The sequence below is a fragment of the Linepithema humile genome, chromosome 1 (genome assembly GCF_040581485.1).
Source record: "Linepithema humile isolate Giens D197 chromosome 1, Lhum_UNIL_v1.0, whole genome shotgun sequence".
Lineage (NCBI taxonomy): Eukaryota > Metazoa > Arthropoda > Insecta > Hymenoptera > Formicidae > Linepithema > Linepithema humile.
In genome coordinates, this window is record NC_090128.1 from 23769735 (window position 1) to 23783739 (window position 14005).

The window sequence follows — 14005 nt, forward strand, 5'->3', positions numbered from 1 at the left end:
AATCAATCTCGAAATATAATCATAGCTTTTTCTTGATGTAGAGAAATTTTGAGATAAAGAAAGATTAAAGCGATGAATTCAAGTATAAGTAATTGCTTTCCTGAAGGGTTTTACAATCGTGTAATTCTTGAACAAACCATTCGCTCCTGATTTCCATAAATGATCCGGCTAATTTGACCGCACGACACTCGAGAAGTGTAAGTATTCACATTACGTGGAGCATTTGTGACAAGTGAATATCACGAGGCGCATTATGGACAATGCCAGTCCACTCGAATGAGTCTGAAGGCATGACGATGACGGCGACGACGACAAGACGACGCCCATCCCCGTGAGGGTAAATGAGCATCGCGTTTAACGCTCGTAAAGGGCGATAAAAAAGGCGATGCTCTAATTTTCTCCTTCTGCCACGTCACATCAACATCGTGACATGCATGACACGTGTGACTATCGAACATGTCGCATCAAGATTCTATCTCATAAAATTTATCGTCCCAATAATATTAATATTATAACGAGGAAAATGGCGTAGCAAAAAAAAACAAACAGAAATTTTAAGGTATTCGGTAGAGCAATTAAAAAAAAACCTATTAACCTAACAGCTTTGAATTGGTGTGAAACTATCTAAATTAGTACGAACGTTGTAAGAGAGTGTTACAACGGAAAGTGGTCGTGTAACATTAGGGCTTCCTTTGTCGAGTGTGCAGCCGTTGCAATTCACAAAGTTACGAACAACGCATTATTACTCGTAAGGTAGCTTAAAACCGCAGCGACAGAGTTTAAAAGCTGGTTAACCATGTTTATAGTTAACAAGCGAATAACATTGAAAAACTGTTAAATGCACAGCGGAAATTATGGCCAGTATTGAATCCATTTTTTAACGAACAACATGCATCTCGTGGTTGCATTCATAAATATTGGATTACATTACGTTGCACACTTCGTTCCATTATCTAATACACCATTTTTGCATTCGATACTTTTAAAATGTTTGCATATTAATTTTTTGCAACTGTTTGTAACTGTTAATATTGTTAATAATTTTTTTAATAATTGAACAGATATAACTGTGTATAAATTCATACATAAATTTTCTCAGTGTTTCGTATTCGTTTTTAATGACAAAAGTACGGAAGTTACGTAACAATGGAATCAATATTCAAATCGAATGTGCGGCGTTATGATTCCTACTGTTGTTTACCAATGGCGACTATATAAGCAATAAAAAAAGTGTGTCGCCTCCTTGAAATGCAAGTTGCATCTCATTGCACTGTTAAATCACGATATTGTGCCAATAGAAAAGTTTATTACTTTTTCAGATCAAATAGTTTATATTGCAAATATTCATGTCGAATGTGACTTTTGATTTTATATTACGTAATATGAAGTAATATGAAGGAATTCATATTTTCTCAATGAAAAATTGACCTTTTCTATATAAGAATGCTGATAAAATATAATTAATTTATATAACAATCATCACAAATCAAATATTGATATAAATGCGTATGTTCGGATTTACAAACGTATGTATCAACTTGCTGCAGAAAGCTTTATATAATAATAATATTAATTGTCGGGAAACAACGTCAGCTATAAAATTTAATTAGTCCAAAATAGATATTCCGGTATTATTCAACAGTACGCAATATAAATGTACTAAAATTTCTTCAATAAATCTTTCAACTATTTTACATTACTGCATTCAAAATGAATAAATTTCATGTTGTACAAAATATCTGGAAATTCTGAAATTTCCAAATATTTTTTCCTGGAATTTACAAAAAAGAAATACTTTGATGGATGCAGATAAAATAATAATTATAATTAAACAATGTTCCATTAAATCAAATATGATTTGACTCTTTCCTCTTATATTGATACGCGCGCGCATTTTCATTTTCTGGGATTTTCGAGCACGTTACAGTTAACCAAATATTTTTTGTATGAGGTCATTACTGCGCCGATTGCTTTTTTTAACCGGATCACTTGATAGTTATCTCCCTTTTTCTATCTTTCAGGCGGAGAAAAATAAATCCCGCAGTGGTTCGCCGGTAAGGGACGAAGTCAGCGGCGAGGCCGGCGATGATGGTGGCGAGGGGACTGGGGGAGAGGACGAAGGAGCTGGGACAGATCTCGAACATGACCCTAACGAGACAATGGAGGACTACGAAGCCGCACTCGATACCGAAACGTAAGCTCTCTCTCGTAATGCAGCATAAGTTGTAATACGACGGCGTGCGTTATTACATTATAACGAAACCAGAGAGCATTATTACGCATCTCTCCTTATGCCATGCTATTATGGCTGGTAATGCACGAGAGAGAGAGAGCTCACAAGAGTCGAAGAACTAAGAACACCTAATTTATTGCTATGCACTTTCGTCGATAATTTTTCAATTTCCAAACTGAATTCATTAAAGACCTGAGCGGCAATAATTGTTAATTAATGTCTCTATTATGCATATCATAAATTCCACTATCTAAAGGGTAATATAAAATTTCTATATCTTTTGTCCCGTCGTGTAATGAATATGCAATACATATTTAATATCTTACAATTGGAAATATAAAGTCATATCTTTTATTTAAAAAATTATTTTTACGTTTTGTATATTGTAAAAAATTCTACATAGCATCTAAATTCATTAAAAAATATATGTTTAAAAATAAACTTGTGCAGAAAACACAATCTATGTTGAATAATCATCATTGATTGCAGATCGGAAAAAAGCGAGGATATGAATACGCACAAAGTGCGACTCAACGTCGAGTCCGACGAAGAAGTGGAGGAAGAGGAAGAGGAGGAAGGCGAACAAGAAGAAATGCAAGGTACGTTCACTACGCCAACTTTCCCGTGTTTCAGGAATTATTAATTCGAAGAAAATTGATTTTCCAATTCTCATCTGGTTATTTTAAAATCTGGATATTTCCGACGGAAATTGTATAAATCGAGTGTGAAGTAGAATTCAGTCAAATTATGACGATGAAAGGAGAAATCAATTTCTTTTTCTAGATGAAGGACAAGAAGTGACGGCTCGGCCGCGAAGGATGTCCGAATACAACGCGGCTGCTAAAAAGGAACCGATTCCGGCCGGTTCGGCTTTCTTCATTTTCTCAAGCACTAATAGGTAGCATTAACTTCTAGCATTTTCTCAGGCACTAACTCTTCTTGATAAGTTTTTTTATATTCAAGCACTAACTTCTTGACAAGTTTTCTTTTATATTCCAGTCAAAAACATATAAAGATAATAGATAACTAAATCAACCGTCTTTGACCTTTTCTCTTCTCAAATATCTTTTTACAAACGACTTGTCTCGATCATGGTTCTTCTCGATTGCGTTTTACAGGTTTCGCGTGTTCTGTCATTGGTGCTGTAATCACAGTTACTTCAGCAACGTGATACTGGTCTGCATTATGATATCCTCTGCTATGTTGGCTGCCGAGGATCCATTGAAAGCCACATCATACAGAAATCAGGTATCCAATCGTGCTGAAAGATAAATCAATCATCGACTCTTTCGCAACACCGTTGAAATATTCATTTCGTCGAAATTTTTGCGAAACTATTGAAATATCTGTTTAAACTAGTTAGCAAAGTAACTGATGTGTGCTTTGTGCTGCAGATATTGACCTACTTCGACTATTTCTTCACTACTGTCTTCACAATTGAAATCTGTCTTAAAGTGGTTTCATACGGTTTCATCTTTCACGACGGCGCGTTCTGTAGGTCGGCTTTCAATCTGCTCGATCTTCTCGTCGTTTGCGCTTCACTCATTTCCGCGACTGTCAGGTATGAATTTTAAATTTATTAAATTTTACATTAATTTCTCGCAATTAAAAAATATAAAAGTGTCTAATTATATTTATAATTATCTCATATTTATTTATAATTATTTATATTTGTATGAAAAACTTGTATTTAAAATTCAAGAGAATTTTGTTAAAAAACAAAGTCTAATCACTAGAGTCAGTCTTGCTCAAAATATAATTTTTTTTGTTCTGACTAATTTGTTTTATACTGGTGCTATTATTTTATGTTATTGTTGTATATTTGCAGCTCTGGTGCATTCTCTTTCATCAAAGTGCTCCGAGTACTTCGCGTACTGAGGCCGCTACGTGCCATCAATCGCGCCAAGGGACTAAAGGTATCTCTTTCATTTGTTTTATCTACTTATAAGTCCGCTAAAACCGGCCCAATTCACAGCATACGCCCTATAGTATACATAATAGTAACGCCAGAGGCATAATATACCGTAATATCCACAGCTAGCTAAATTAAAGAGTCACTCCCGTATTTCTGCTCTTAATTCAACGTTGATCGCCAAGCGTTCGCGTAGTTGTAATTATTGATACAAATGGTGGAAGAAACCCCGAGCAATTTTTGGAAAAATCGCGCTAGCAGAAACAAATTCTCTGTCTCCATGTACCAAGAATGTTTATTATGCGAGAGTTATCGCATAATAACGAGACGCGACAATTTCTTCGCGAAGACCGATAAAATATTTGTCGTCAAAGTTTTTCAGGCGCGATACAAAATTCACGATATAGAACACCAGCAGATTTTTCAATACATTGCAAAGAGAGGCGTTGCAAGACGTACCTCCACTTTTAACAAGAAATTCATCTTGAGTTTCTCGTTAAAATCTTAACGAAATCCGGCGCGCACTCTATGCCAAGAGAACGCTTTCGCGATTCAAGAGGGCCGCCTCGGATTTATTCGCCGACAAGTAAAAAAAATACACGCTAAGATCATTAAAAGAGACGTGAGCGTTCTTACGCGACACGACGCGCATAATTTCCATCTTTCCACTCACGAAGGGCGAATATATATTGTGATTAATGTTGTGAACCCAGCACGTAGTACAGTGCGTCATCGTAGCGGTAAAGACTATCGGAAACATAGTCCTCGTCACCAGCCTCCTGCAGTTCGTGTTCGCCGTCATTGGCGTACAGCTCTTCAAGGTAGGATTATCGGGCCCCGGCGTTATTTTACGGCCCTAAATAAATTCTCCGAATTCTCTTGTAGTATATACACTAGAGTGGCATAATGTTACCAGTCGATACCTACAGCCCCCCCCCCCCCCCTTACAAATCTCCGCCCTGACCCACACTCTTTCAATATCTCTCTCTCTTTCTCTGAAAACTTGATTTCAGCATTCATTCGTTTATCCACACTTCTCTTAATGCAACCAGCCAGAAAAATAATTCACCCTCACCAAATTTATCACTATTACTATTACTACTACTACTACTACTACCATTACTATTACGATTGCTATCTCAGTACGCCTTTGCTCGATATCTCGGCAGCTTCTTCGACGATTATTTCCGTTCTGTTGCCAAACACGCAATCGCAATCTCGATCAATTTAAAAGCGATTAAATCTACAACTGTTTCGCGAGAGTTCTCTGAGAGTTGCAACGATCTTGACGGAGAAACGCGATTAAAATGTTCCGTTTTTCAAAAGGGCATTAATCAAGACTGATGGCACGATTGCGCGCGCGAAGCTTTTGCTTTACAATTAAATTCAATTTTATTTTCGATATTTTGTAATTATGTGCTTTCTCATCAAATTTCTCTGTACCGCTCATTTGACGTTACATATTTCTTTATCACGTTAAGCACGTCCACGCGACTTACAATTTTTATCACTGTTTAGCACTTTTGTACATTTGTGTGGGATAAGTATATTTCGTGTGAATTTTCTACTAATAACCGTCGCGCAGAAAGCTGTCTCTCAATATTTTAAAGATTAATGTTAAATAATCATAACAATATTGATGGTACACGTGAAAGACGTGAAGTCTTGCGCGAAGTTGCGGAATTAACGAACGCATCATCCAATTAAGAGAATCGTCCAATCAAGAGACATCTGTGCCTCGATCCAACACATCGACATTGATCGATGCGCGCGCGCGTGTCACGTGAAAATAATCGTCGAGGGGCGCGAGCACGAGGCAAATGTTGTTTTCTCTGACAGATGCACCTTTGGATATTACTTTCCCCACGAAACAAACTCTTTTGGCGTGTAATTTATTCATAATTGGATTTCTTGTCTCGACACTCTCCCCGAAACCTCTCACTGGGTTGCGTTTTTTGTTTCCTTTTGTATAAGATTATATATCAGCGTCCCGTTTACCGAAGGCCAGCTTGACTGATCAGCCTTTATCATCCGAAACTGTTTTTACATCGACGTAGCTTATGCTTAACCGGGTGTTGAATTGTTTAAAAGATTCCTCACTGATGTGAACTTAATCCCCATTGTCTCGTGTAAATATATCTATATCTATGAAATATTTAACCAATCTTGTAAATATATGAACCATATGTTTGATATTGTGTCTTAAGAATTTCAATTTTTGTTAATTGAAAATGTATAAGTATCTCAATGGAAGTAAATAATTTTCCTTAATGTACCAAAACCGGGTTAATATATTTTAAAACTTTAGAAGAATCCGCGAGGAAACTTTGTTTAAAATTTATTTCAAGGATTCTCCCCGTCCAAATTATGTACAATGCTATTTTCATTTAAAGATAATAAAAATAATTACGTCTCCGATTTTTGATGTGAAAGTCACCAATAACAATTTCCACATACCGAAATTTGAACTATGACAAATGTCATTTACGGTTTCCCTGGGTGTGTAGTATGAACTATGACTTGAATCGTGTTACAGTTAGTTCAATGAATATGCATGTTACTTTAAATATTCAATAAAGTTTCTCGAAAATGCAACACGTTAAAAATTACAGCGTTGTCGATAGCGCATCGGCGGGGAAGATTGCTGTTATTATTTCGCGTTTGTAAAAAATTCAAAATAAAAAAAACAATTTATAGAATAAAATACCCTTTTTGCCAAACCGTTATCCGTAAAAATAAAAGCAACTCAAGAAACATCTCACTTCATTTTTTTTTTTTTTTTTTTTTTTTTTTTTTTTTTTTGACAACATGAATATACATAAATATACGAACTTTATTCAGAACTGTTACAAAGAGTCGGAACAATTTTGTCGATTTTTCGTTACAAAACACTCATGTGATTCTTTGTGTTGCTTCTATATTGACATATTCAATTCAATATATTCCCATTGCTTTCAAAATTGAACGATATTTAAATATGTATTTTCTTCAGTACACAGTTTTGTGATGAAAAATTACTAGCGAGAAATTATTGCGTATATATTTTATAAAAATCGATACATAATAGAAATAGCAGTAATATACAGATAGTCCACATATGTAATCCATGTGAAAAGAAAAAAATAAAAGGTCAAATGAAGTAATTAAAATCTTTCGGTAGAATAAACAGCGTAATGACTTTTGAATGATAAATTAGAATATATTTGCAACTTTTTAAATATGTTTCTAAGGACTATTAAATAACTATAGTTATTCATAACTATCTCTTTTGACGGTTTTGTAATAATTAGGTTGAAAAGTCACGGTATTGTCTCTTTTATCTGAAATGTGTTCTTTATTAAACCATTAAATTTCACTGAATCGTGCCACGCCGATGTAATATCGTAAATAAAATACTATATATAGTGGATGAGTAAACCGGGGGGAGATGAGACGATAGCTTAAAAGCAGATCCGGGATAGTTGAGTGTAAACAAAACGAAAAAAAAAAAAACTAGAAAGTAAAAGCGGCTTTTCACCAGGCCTAACATGCCTTTGCTCTTTCGGCATTGGCTTTCATTTTTCTTCGTTTTTTGATCCTCTATCAGTTAGACACCTATAATATATCCTTTATATATATATATATATATATATACACTCACCCGAAAAAAAAGCGGTACACTGAAAATGTGGGAAAAATTCATCAAATTTCAACTGACGATAACTTCGTAAATAATAAAGATAGAAAGTTCTATAAAATATGGAAATGAAGCTAAAAATCTCTACTTTAAGAATCAATTTATTTCAATGTTGCAAAATAAATTTATTGAAAATGGCGGATGACAAAGCGCGAGCATGCAAAATTGAAAAATAATGGTTCGAGTTTGCGACGGTGCACGGTATAAACAAAAAATTGTAGCTTATTGGGATCAAAAGCGTACGAAAGTACAGAGTCTCCTCTTTAAAATGCTTTTTTATGCATCTCGATACGATGATTTTTCGCCGAGAGATTCGCATTTGAAGAAAAAGGCAGATTCTTACTTCAAATGCGAATCTCTCAGCGAAAAATCATCGTATCGAGATGCATAAAAAAGCATTTTAAAGAGGAGACTCTGTACTTTCGTACGCTTTTGATCCCAATAAGCTACAATTTTTTGTTTATACCGTGCACCGTCGCAAACTCGAACCATTATTTTTCAATCAATTGTTTTGCATCCGAAGGAGATGTCTGCAGATCTTTTGTGATTTCTTCGCCCTGACTTTTTGTTTATGCTCGACCGCACATTGCGAGAAGAGTGCTTGATTTCTCTTGATCTTTTTCTTTCGAGACGCGTTACTTATTCGTACGACTTCGTCAAAGTAAACAATAATTAATCTTTTCGCATTGAAATTATTGGTCAATTATGGCGACGATAAGTCCTGAAAAAGCTGCTCAAGTTGTAGCGTTAATTGAAGATGGGAGAAGTCGAAGGTACGTTGCTGAGGCACTTGATTTATCAGTGTCAATCGTGCAACGTGCTTATGCTAGGTACTTGGAGACTAATTCTGTCCAAAGAAGACCTGGTTCGGGACGTCCTCGTTGTACGAATGAAAACGATGACCGATTTATTGTTTTAAATTCATTAAGAGACAGACATCGAACGGCTGTTCAAATTCGAAACAATTTAAGAGATGTCCGCGAATGTAATGTATCCGTTGACACTATTCGAAACAGATTAGCGGAACACGGTCTTTTTCCGCGCAGGCCAGCAAATGTACCTTCGCTTATGCGTCGCCATCGCGTAACTCGACTCAATTTTGCTGTCGAGCATGCAGGCTGGACATATGCAGAATGGAGTACCGTTCTTTTTAGCGACGAATCTCGTTTTTGTCTGTATTCTTCAGACGGACGAGAACGAGTATACCGTCGCGTTGGAGAACGATTTGCAGACTGTACTGTAAGTGAGAGGCCTAGAAGTAAGAATCTGCCTTTTTCTTCAAATGCGAATCTCTCGGCGAAAAATCATCGTATCGAGATGCATAAAAAAGCATTTTAAAGAGGAGACTCTGTACTTTCGTACGCTTTTGATCCCAATAAGCTACAATTTTTTGTTTATACCGTGCACCGTCGCAAACTCGAACCATTATTTTTCAATTTTGCATGCTCGCGCTTTGTCATCCGCCATTTTCAATAAATTTATTTTGCAACATTGAAATAAATTGATTCTTAAAGTAGAGATTTTTAGCTTTATTTCCATATTTTATAGAACTTTCTATCTTTATTATTTACGAAGTTATCGTCAGTTGAAATTTGATGAATTTTTCCCACATTTTCAGTGTACCGCTTTTTTTTCGGGTGAGTGTATATATATCTCTCTCTCTTTCTCTTCTTTTTGCCATCACTTCGCTGCTCGAAACTCGATAGACTACATCGCTGCTCAAATGACATGAAACTATCACGCAACACACGCGCAAATCCACATATATACATACACACATGCATATTTATAGTGCATAAAAAATTTCCGATTTTAATCCTGCAAATCTGGTTATGAAATACGTTTAACACATTCGTTTCCACTTGAATCTTCAATTTCTTTAACTTTAACTTCATAAAAAGAAAAAAGCCGAATGATTTGATGACTACAATTCGTATAATTTCTTTTTTTCAAATCTGAAAAGTCATCGAAGAATATTGATTTGACAACGTGGATAAGATTCAAATTAAAATGACGAATGTTTTAAACAATATTCACAAAAAGATTTCCAGATGTGCTTTAAGAAATTTAAACGATAAAAAAATATTGATGTTCAAAGAAATTACTTTGAACGAGATCACAAATAGGACTACAAGCTAGCAAGTTTTTTATAGCGCTACACCAAGAACTCTTTGATCGCACGTAATAATGTTTACCTTAAGAAATTGTTTATATCATAAATAAATATGTAAGAGATAGTATATTAATTTAATTGCTTGATTATATATTTATTATTATAAAAATGGATATTTTTTTTGCAACTATAAAGGATAGATTGGTACAGATTGAAAATTACGGCAAAACAATCGAATTAATATTTAAGAGGAAAATAAACATGTATTATTTCGATTTAAAATATTCTCTAAATTTTTTATATATACATATTTATATTATAACATTATAATTATAATTATATAGGATTATATAAAATGATTGTAATGCTGCACTTAAAACTGTACAATATATTGTATATTTTTCACTTCTACGTAAAAACAAAGACAAGAAAAGCACAAAGATCTCTATAAAAATCCCTATAAAAGTATATAGCTGCTTTTATGGCAGCTATATATCGTCTAAGACAATCTTTCCACACTGCTCAGTGGTGTACCGGTCTTTCCAAACAAATATACACAAGCACACGTACACATTTGCGCGAGATATAAGCGGAAAACCCAAGGGTACTAATTCCTTTCTTTATATTTTTACACGTATACACACACCTACCTAGTTATAAAAAAAAAAAGAAATAAAAAAACTCATGCAGGCTTCGTGATTTTAAGACTGGTAGTAGAGGATGTTTGAGAATTGCATGCTTGTGCCAGCTGAGCGTTGCAGTGGTGTGTGCTGCTATATTAACATGAGAGAGAAAGGTGGAGGAGAAGAGGACAAAGGGCTATATTTCTCGTAAGCTCCACTCGCCGCGGGACTTCGCCGCCGGACAAATGAAAGGGGAAAAGATCACGAAAAGTGGTCCCTTACACGCGCGCACAGACCCATAATTGCTGCAAAAGGAAGCACCACGGCAATTTCATTCTTCGTCCGTTTTCGTAGGCTTTGGAAGTAACATCGATTCCGATTGTCCGATTCTATTTCGCGAGAGTGTAACGAATGCCATCAATACACATTTTGAAATTCAAATGAAAACAAACTCTCAAGACGTATAGTAGGCATTTTTCGATCATTACACTCGATGACTGTGTCTGAAGTTAAATTTATACGCGAATTAAGATTGAAACAGAAATTTCTCAAAATGATATTTATTGAGTTAATTATCGGCGGCAATCGAGATCGATAAAATGAGAAATTCGGATAAAGTCTTACAAATTTATCTGTGAGAAGAGCTCGATAGAAGCGGCTAGGCGAAATCAATGGTCGGTTAGGATAAATCAGGCGTTACAAATCGAATCGATTTCGAAGTTGATTCTACACTGTAAAATCCCTGTAATGATTCTTCCACGATCACGGTAATCTTTTATCGAATTTGAGTGCGCGCGCTTCTCCTTACGAAGTTTCATAAGTGTCATTAATTTTCCAGAGATAGTCTCTGTAGAACACTTTAAACATTCGCGAACAAGAGGGTATGCTCAATACTTCGCAAGAGATCAAGCTTTGCTGCTCGATAAAGAATGTAACGAGATTGTTTGCCATCAATATGATCGCTAGGATGAGCGCGGAAAGATAATATTCGAAAATATGCGAAATTGGATCGACGATGTTGGAATGTGGAATTCGGTGCTTACTAGTACATAGGGGAAGATATAGAGTAACATACATAGAAGATGGTAGAATAGTTGACATTCTAGACTACTTTACTACTTTATATTAGTTTGTGAATTTTGTCTGATTATATTAACCTTAGGTCGAAGACGAGTCGTTCAGCCCGATATATCTATCTATCTGTCTATATCTATCTACCTATCTATATATCTATCTATCTCTCTGTCTATCTATCTCTATATATACATATATATTTCTCTTTCTATATACATATATATATATCGCTCGTAGTTTCATGTGTATCGATCGCTCTACCATCGCATACTTCCTTACACGCACACACATATACATATACAGACACGTGTATGCGACGCGCGGTATTGGGTGTCACAGAAGTAGCTTTGTAAGCGCAAGCTAGCCTTACGAATTAATTCGCGATTGCCTGGTTTCGAATTCTCAACTGACGGGATGCGAGAAAGTGAACACATACGTCACTCGAAAAAAAAAGCGCGCTGCCATAACAACGCGCAGCAGACGCTTGTGCAGGTGCGAGGAAAAGGAAATAAACTGTTGCGCGGCGTTGATGCTCAGTGCGATGCCAGCCGAGCGTGATGAAGAGCTTTAGCTTCGAGAACAACGAAACTTTCTGTCAATTTCACGACGCGATTTTCGCGAGCCGGATTTCAACGATCTTATTTCCGAAAATTGAGAATAGCATTTCTCTTACATAAATTTGACTTCTTGCGTAGAAATATATTGAAATATTTGAATTAAATTGAAAAACAATTTCAAAGATTATTATATTTACGGTAAAATAATATTTTATATCGCTGGATATTTTCTTAAAACAAGCATAAGAGAGATTGTACACATGTATTAATCAATAAAATATAAATACAACGTTGCTATGATATCCATTATTGGAGTTATTTCTTCGCATAATTGCTCGGATTGCTTCAATTTTGATTTCCAATATTCAAAATCTGTGATATTTATATTTGTATTAATATCTATATTTAATCTGTATTTGAAATGACAATATTAGCGGCACAAATTTCATCGAGAAACGAATTCGAACGAGCGATATATCACACGATCCATCGATTTGCCGAATGTCCTCGTGGTCGCGCGTGCAAAATCGACTTTTAACGAGGAAACGCCGAGGTTTCCCGTCCATAAAACCCCATAGGTGCATTGCCGAGAAAAAACATCGAGCACTGATGGGTTGGATGGATGGCGAGGGCTTAGTTCACGATGAAAATAAGGATAAAACCAAGAAAAAAGAAACAAACAAGGAATACAAGAAAGTAATCGAAAAGCTGCAAGAGAGAGAGAGAGCTTTGAGACTCTCAAAAGTGACTTTCACGGATAAACAGAGAGAAGCTGCGCAACTTTCGAAGGGACCGACAAATCATATATATCGCCGCGTATAAGAAATTTCGTAGACACCACGAAAGGATAACATCGGGCTAACGAGCTAAGAGCAACTGAAGGCGCGAACGAGAGGGCTAACAGGAATTCGAAAAATTCGAATCGCGGCGAGAACTTCCACCACTCGACGGCCCACCCCCCCCCCCCTCGACCCTCTGCCCGCCCGCCCCACCCGCCCCCTCCCCCTGGAGTGATACCCGGCCACCCTAAATTAATGCTACTCTCTTTTTTTTGTTCTCTCTCACTCTCTCACCACCCCACGTGTTCCCCGCTGTGCTCGCTCGCCCTGCTCGTCCGCAACTGAAAACGCTACGTGAAAAAGTACGTAGTGAAGTGTGTGATTGTCGCCATTAAAACGATCGGCAACATTATGTTGGTCACCTATCTCCTACAGTTCATGTTCGCTGTTATCGGGGTACAGCTGTTTAAGGTAAAGAGACATCCAGCCAGCCATTTAGAAAGCTTACTAAGCGAACGTGAGATTGCGTTACCACTTTCTCTCTCTCTCTCTTTCTCTACTTCCGTATTTTCCTTCTATTTTTTTTCTATCCTCCCTCCTTGCACTTACGTTCACTTCCGCAGTCGACGACGAACGGCGGCAGTAAATTTCCGGCAGAGTACCTCCGGCGAATTTCTCCTGAGCGAAACACGGCGTGAAACATTCGTCATATGCATAGTTATAATTAATTACGAGGTGTTGAGTAAACATTTAATTACGAGTGCATTTTTAGTGGTAATAATTATAAAATGCGAGAATTAATTAATTCTCAATATTAATCGCAAAACCAGACTCGACACAGATTTTCTTTAAAAATCTCTTTTATCTTGTTCGAAGTATTATTAATGATAACAATGTGTATTTAGAAGCTGAATAAAAAATAGTATTATTCAAGAGAATGGAGATTCGCTATTAAAACAATGAAGCATCAGTCAACTCTCTCTGCCGTGGCTACTCTGTGTATTTCGCAATACATTGCAATTCCCACAATTTTCTTCA

The 14005-nt window shown here is 36.2% G+C and overlaps 1 protein-coding gene across 5 annotated transcripts in view; it reads left to right on the forward strand.

The window, feature by feature from the left end:
• Nucleotides 1-14005, forward strand: part of Ca-alpha1D (Ca[2+]-channel protein alpha[[1]] subunit D) — a 69707-nt gene that overhangs the window by 34889 nt on the left and 20813 nt on the right. For 3 of the 5 annotated variants that reach the window (XM_067353139.1, XM_067353145.1, XM_067353151.1), the window contains exons 18-24: nucleotides 2022-2194; nucleotides 2723-2832; nucleotides 3017-3131; nucleotides 3352-3481; nucleotides 3628-3794; nucleotides 4062-4149; nucleotides 4859-4966. In XM_067353139.1, the coding sequence (XP_067209240.1) occupies nucleotides 2022-2194; nucleotides 2723-2832; nucleotides 3017-3131; nucleotides 3352-3481; nucleotides 3628-3794; nucleotides 4062-4149; nucleotides 4859-4966 (891 nt within the window). Of the gene's footprint in view, nucleotides 1-2021; nucleotides 2195-2722; nucleotides 2833-3016; nucleotides 3132-3351; nucleotides 3482-3627; nucleotides 3795-4061; nucleotides 4150-4858; nucleotides 4967-13330; nucleotides 13439-14005 lie in introns of all 5 variants that reach the window. The other 2 variants (XM_067353142.1, XM_067353150.1) reach the window with 2 other exon arrangements.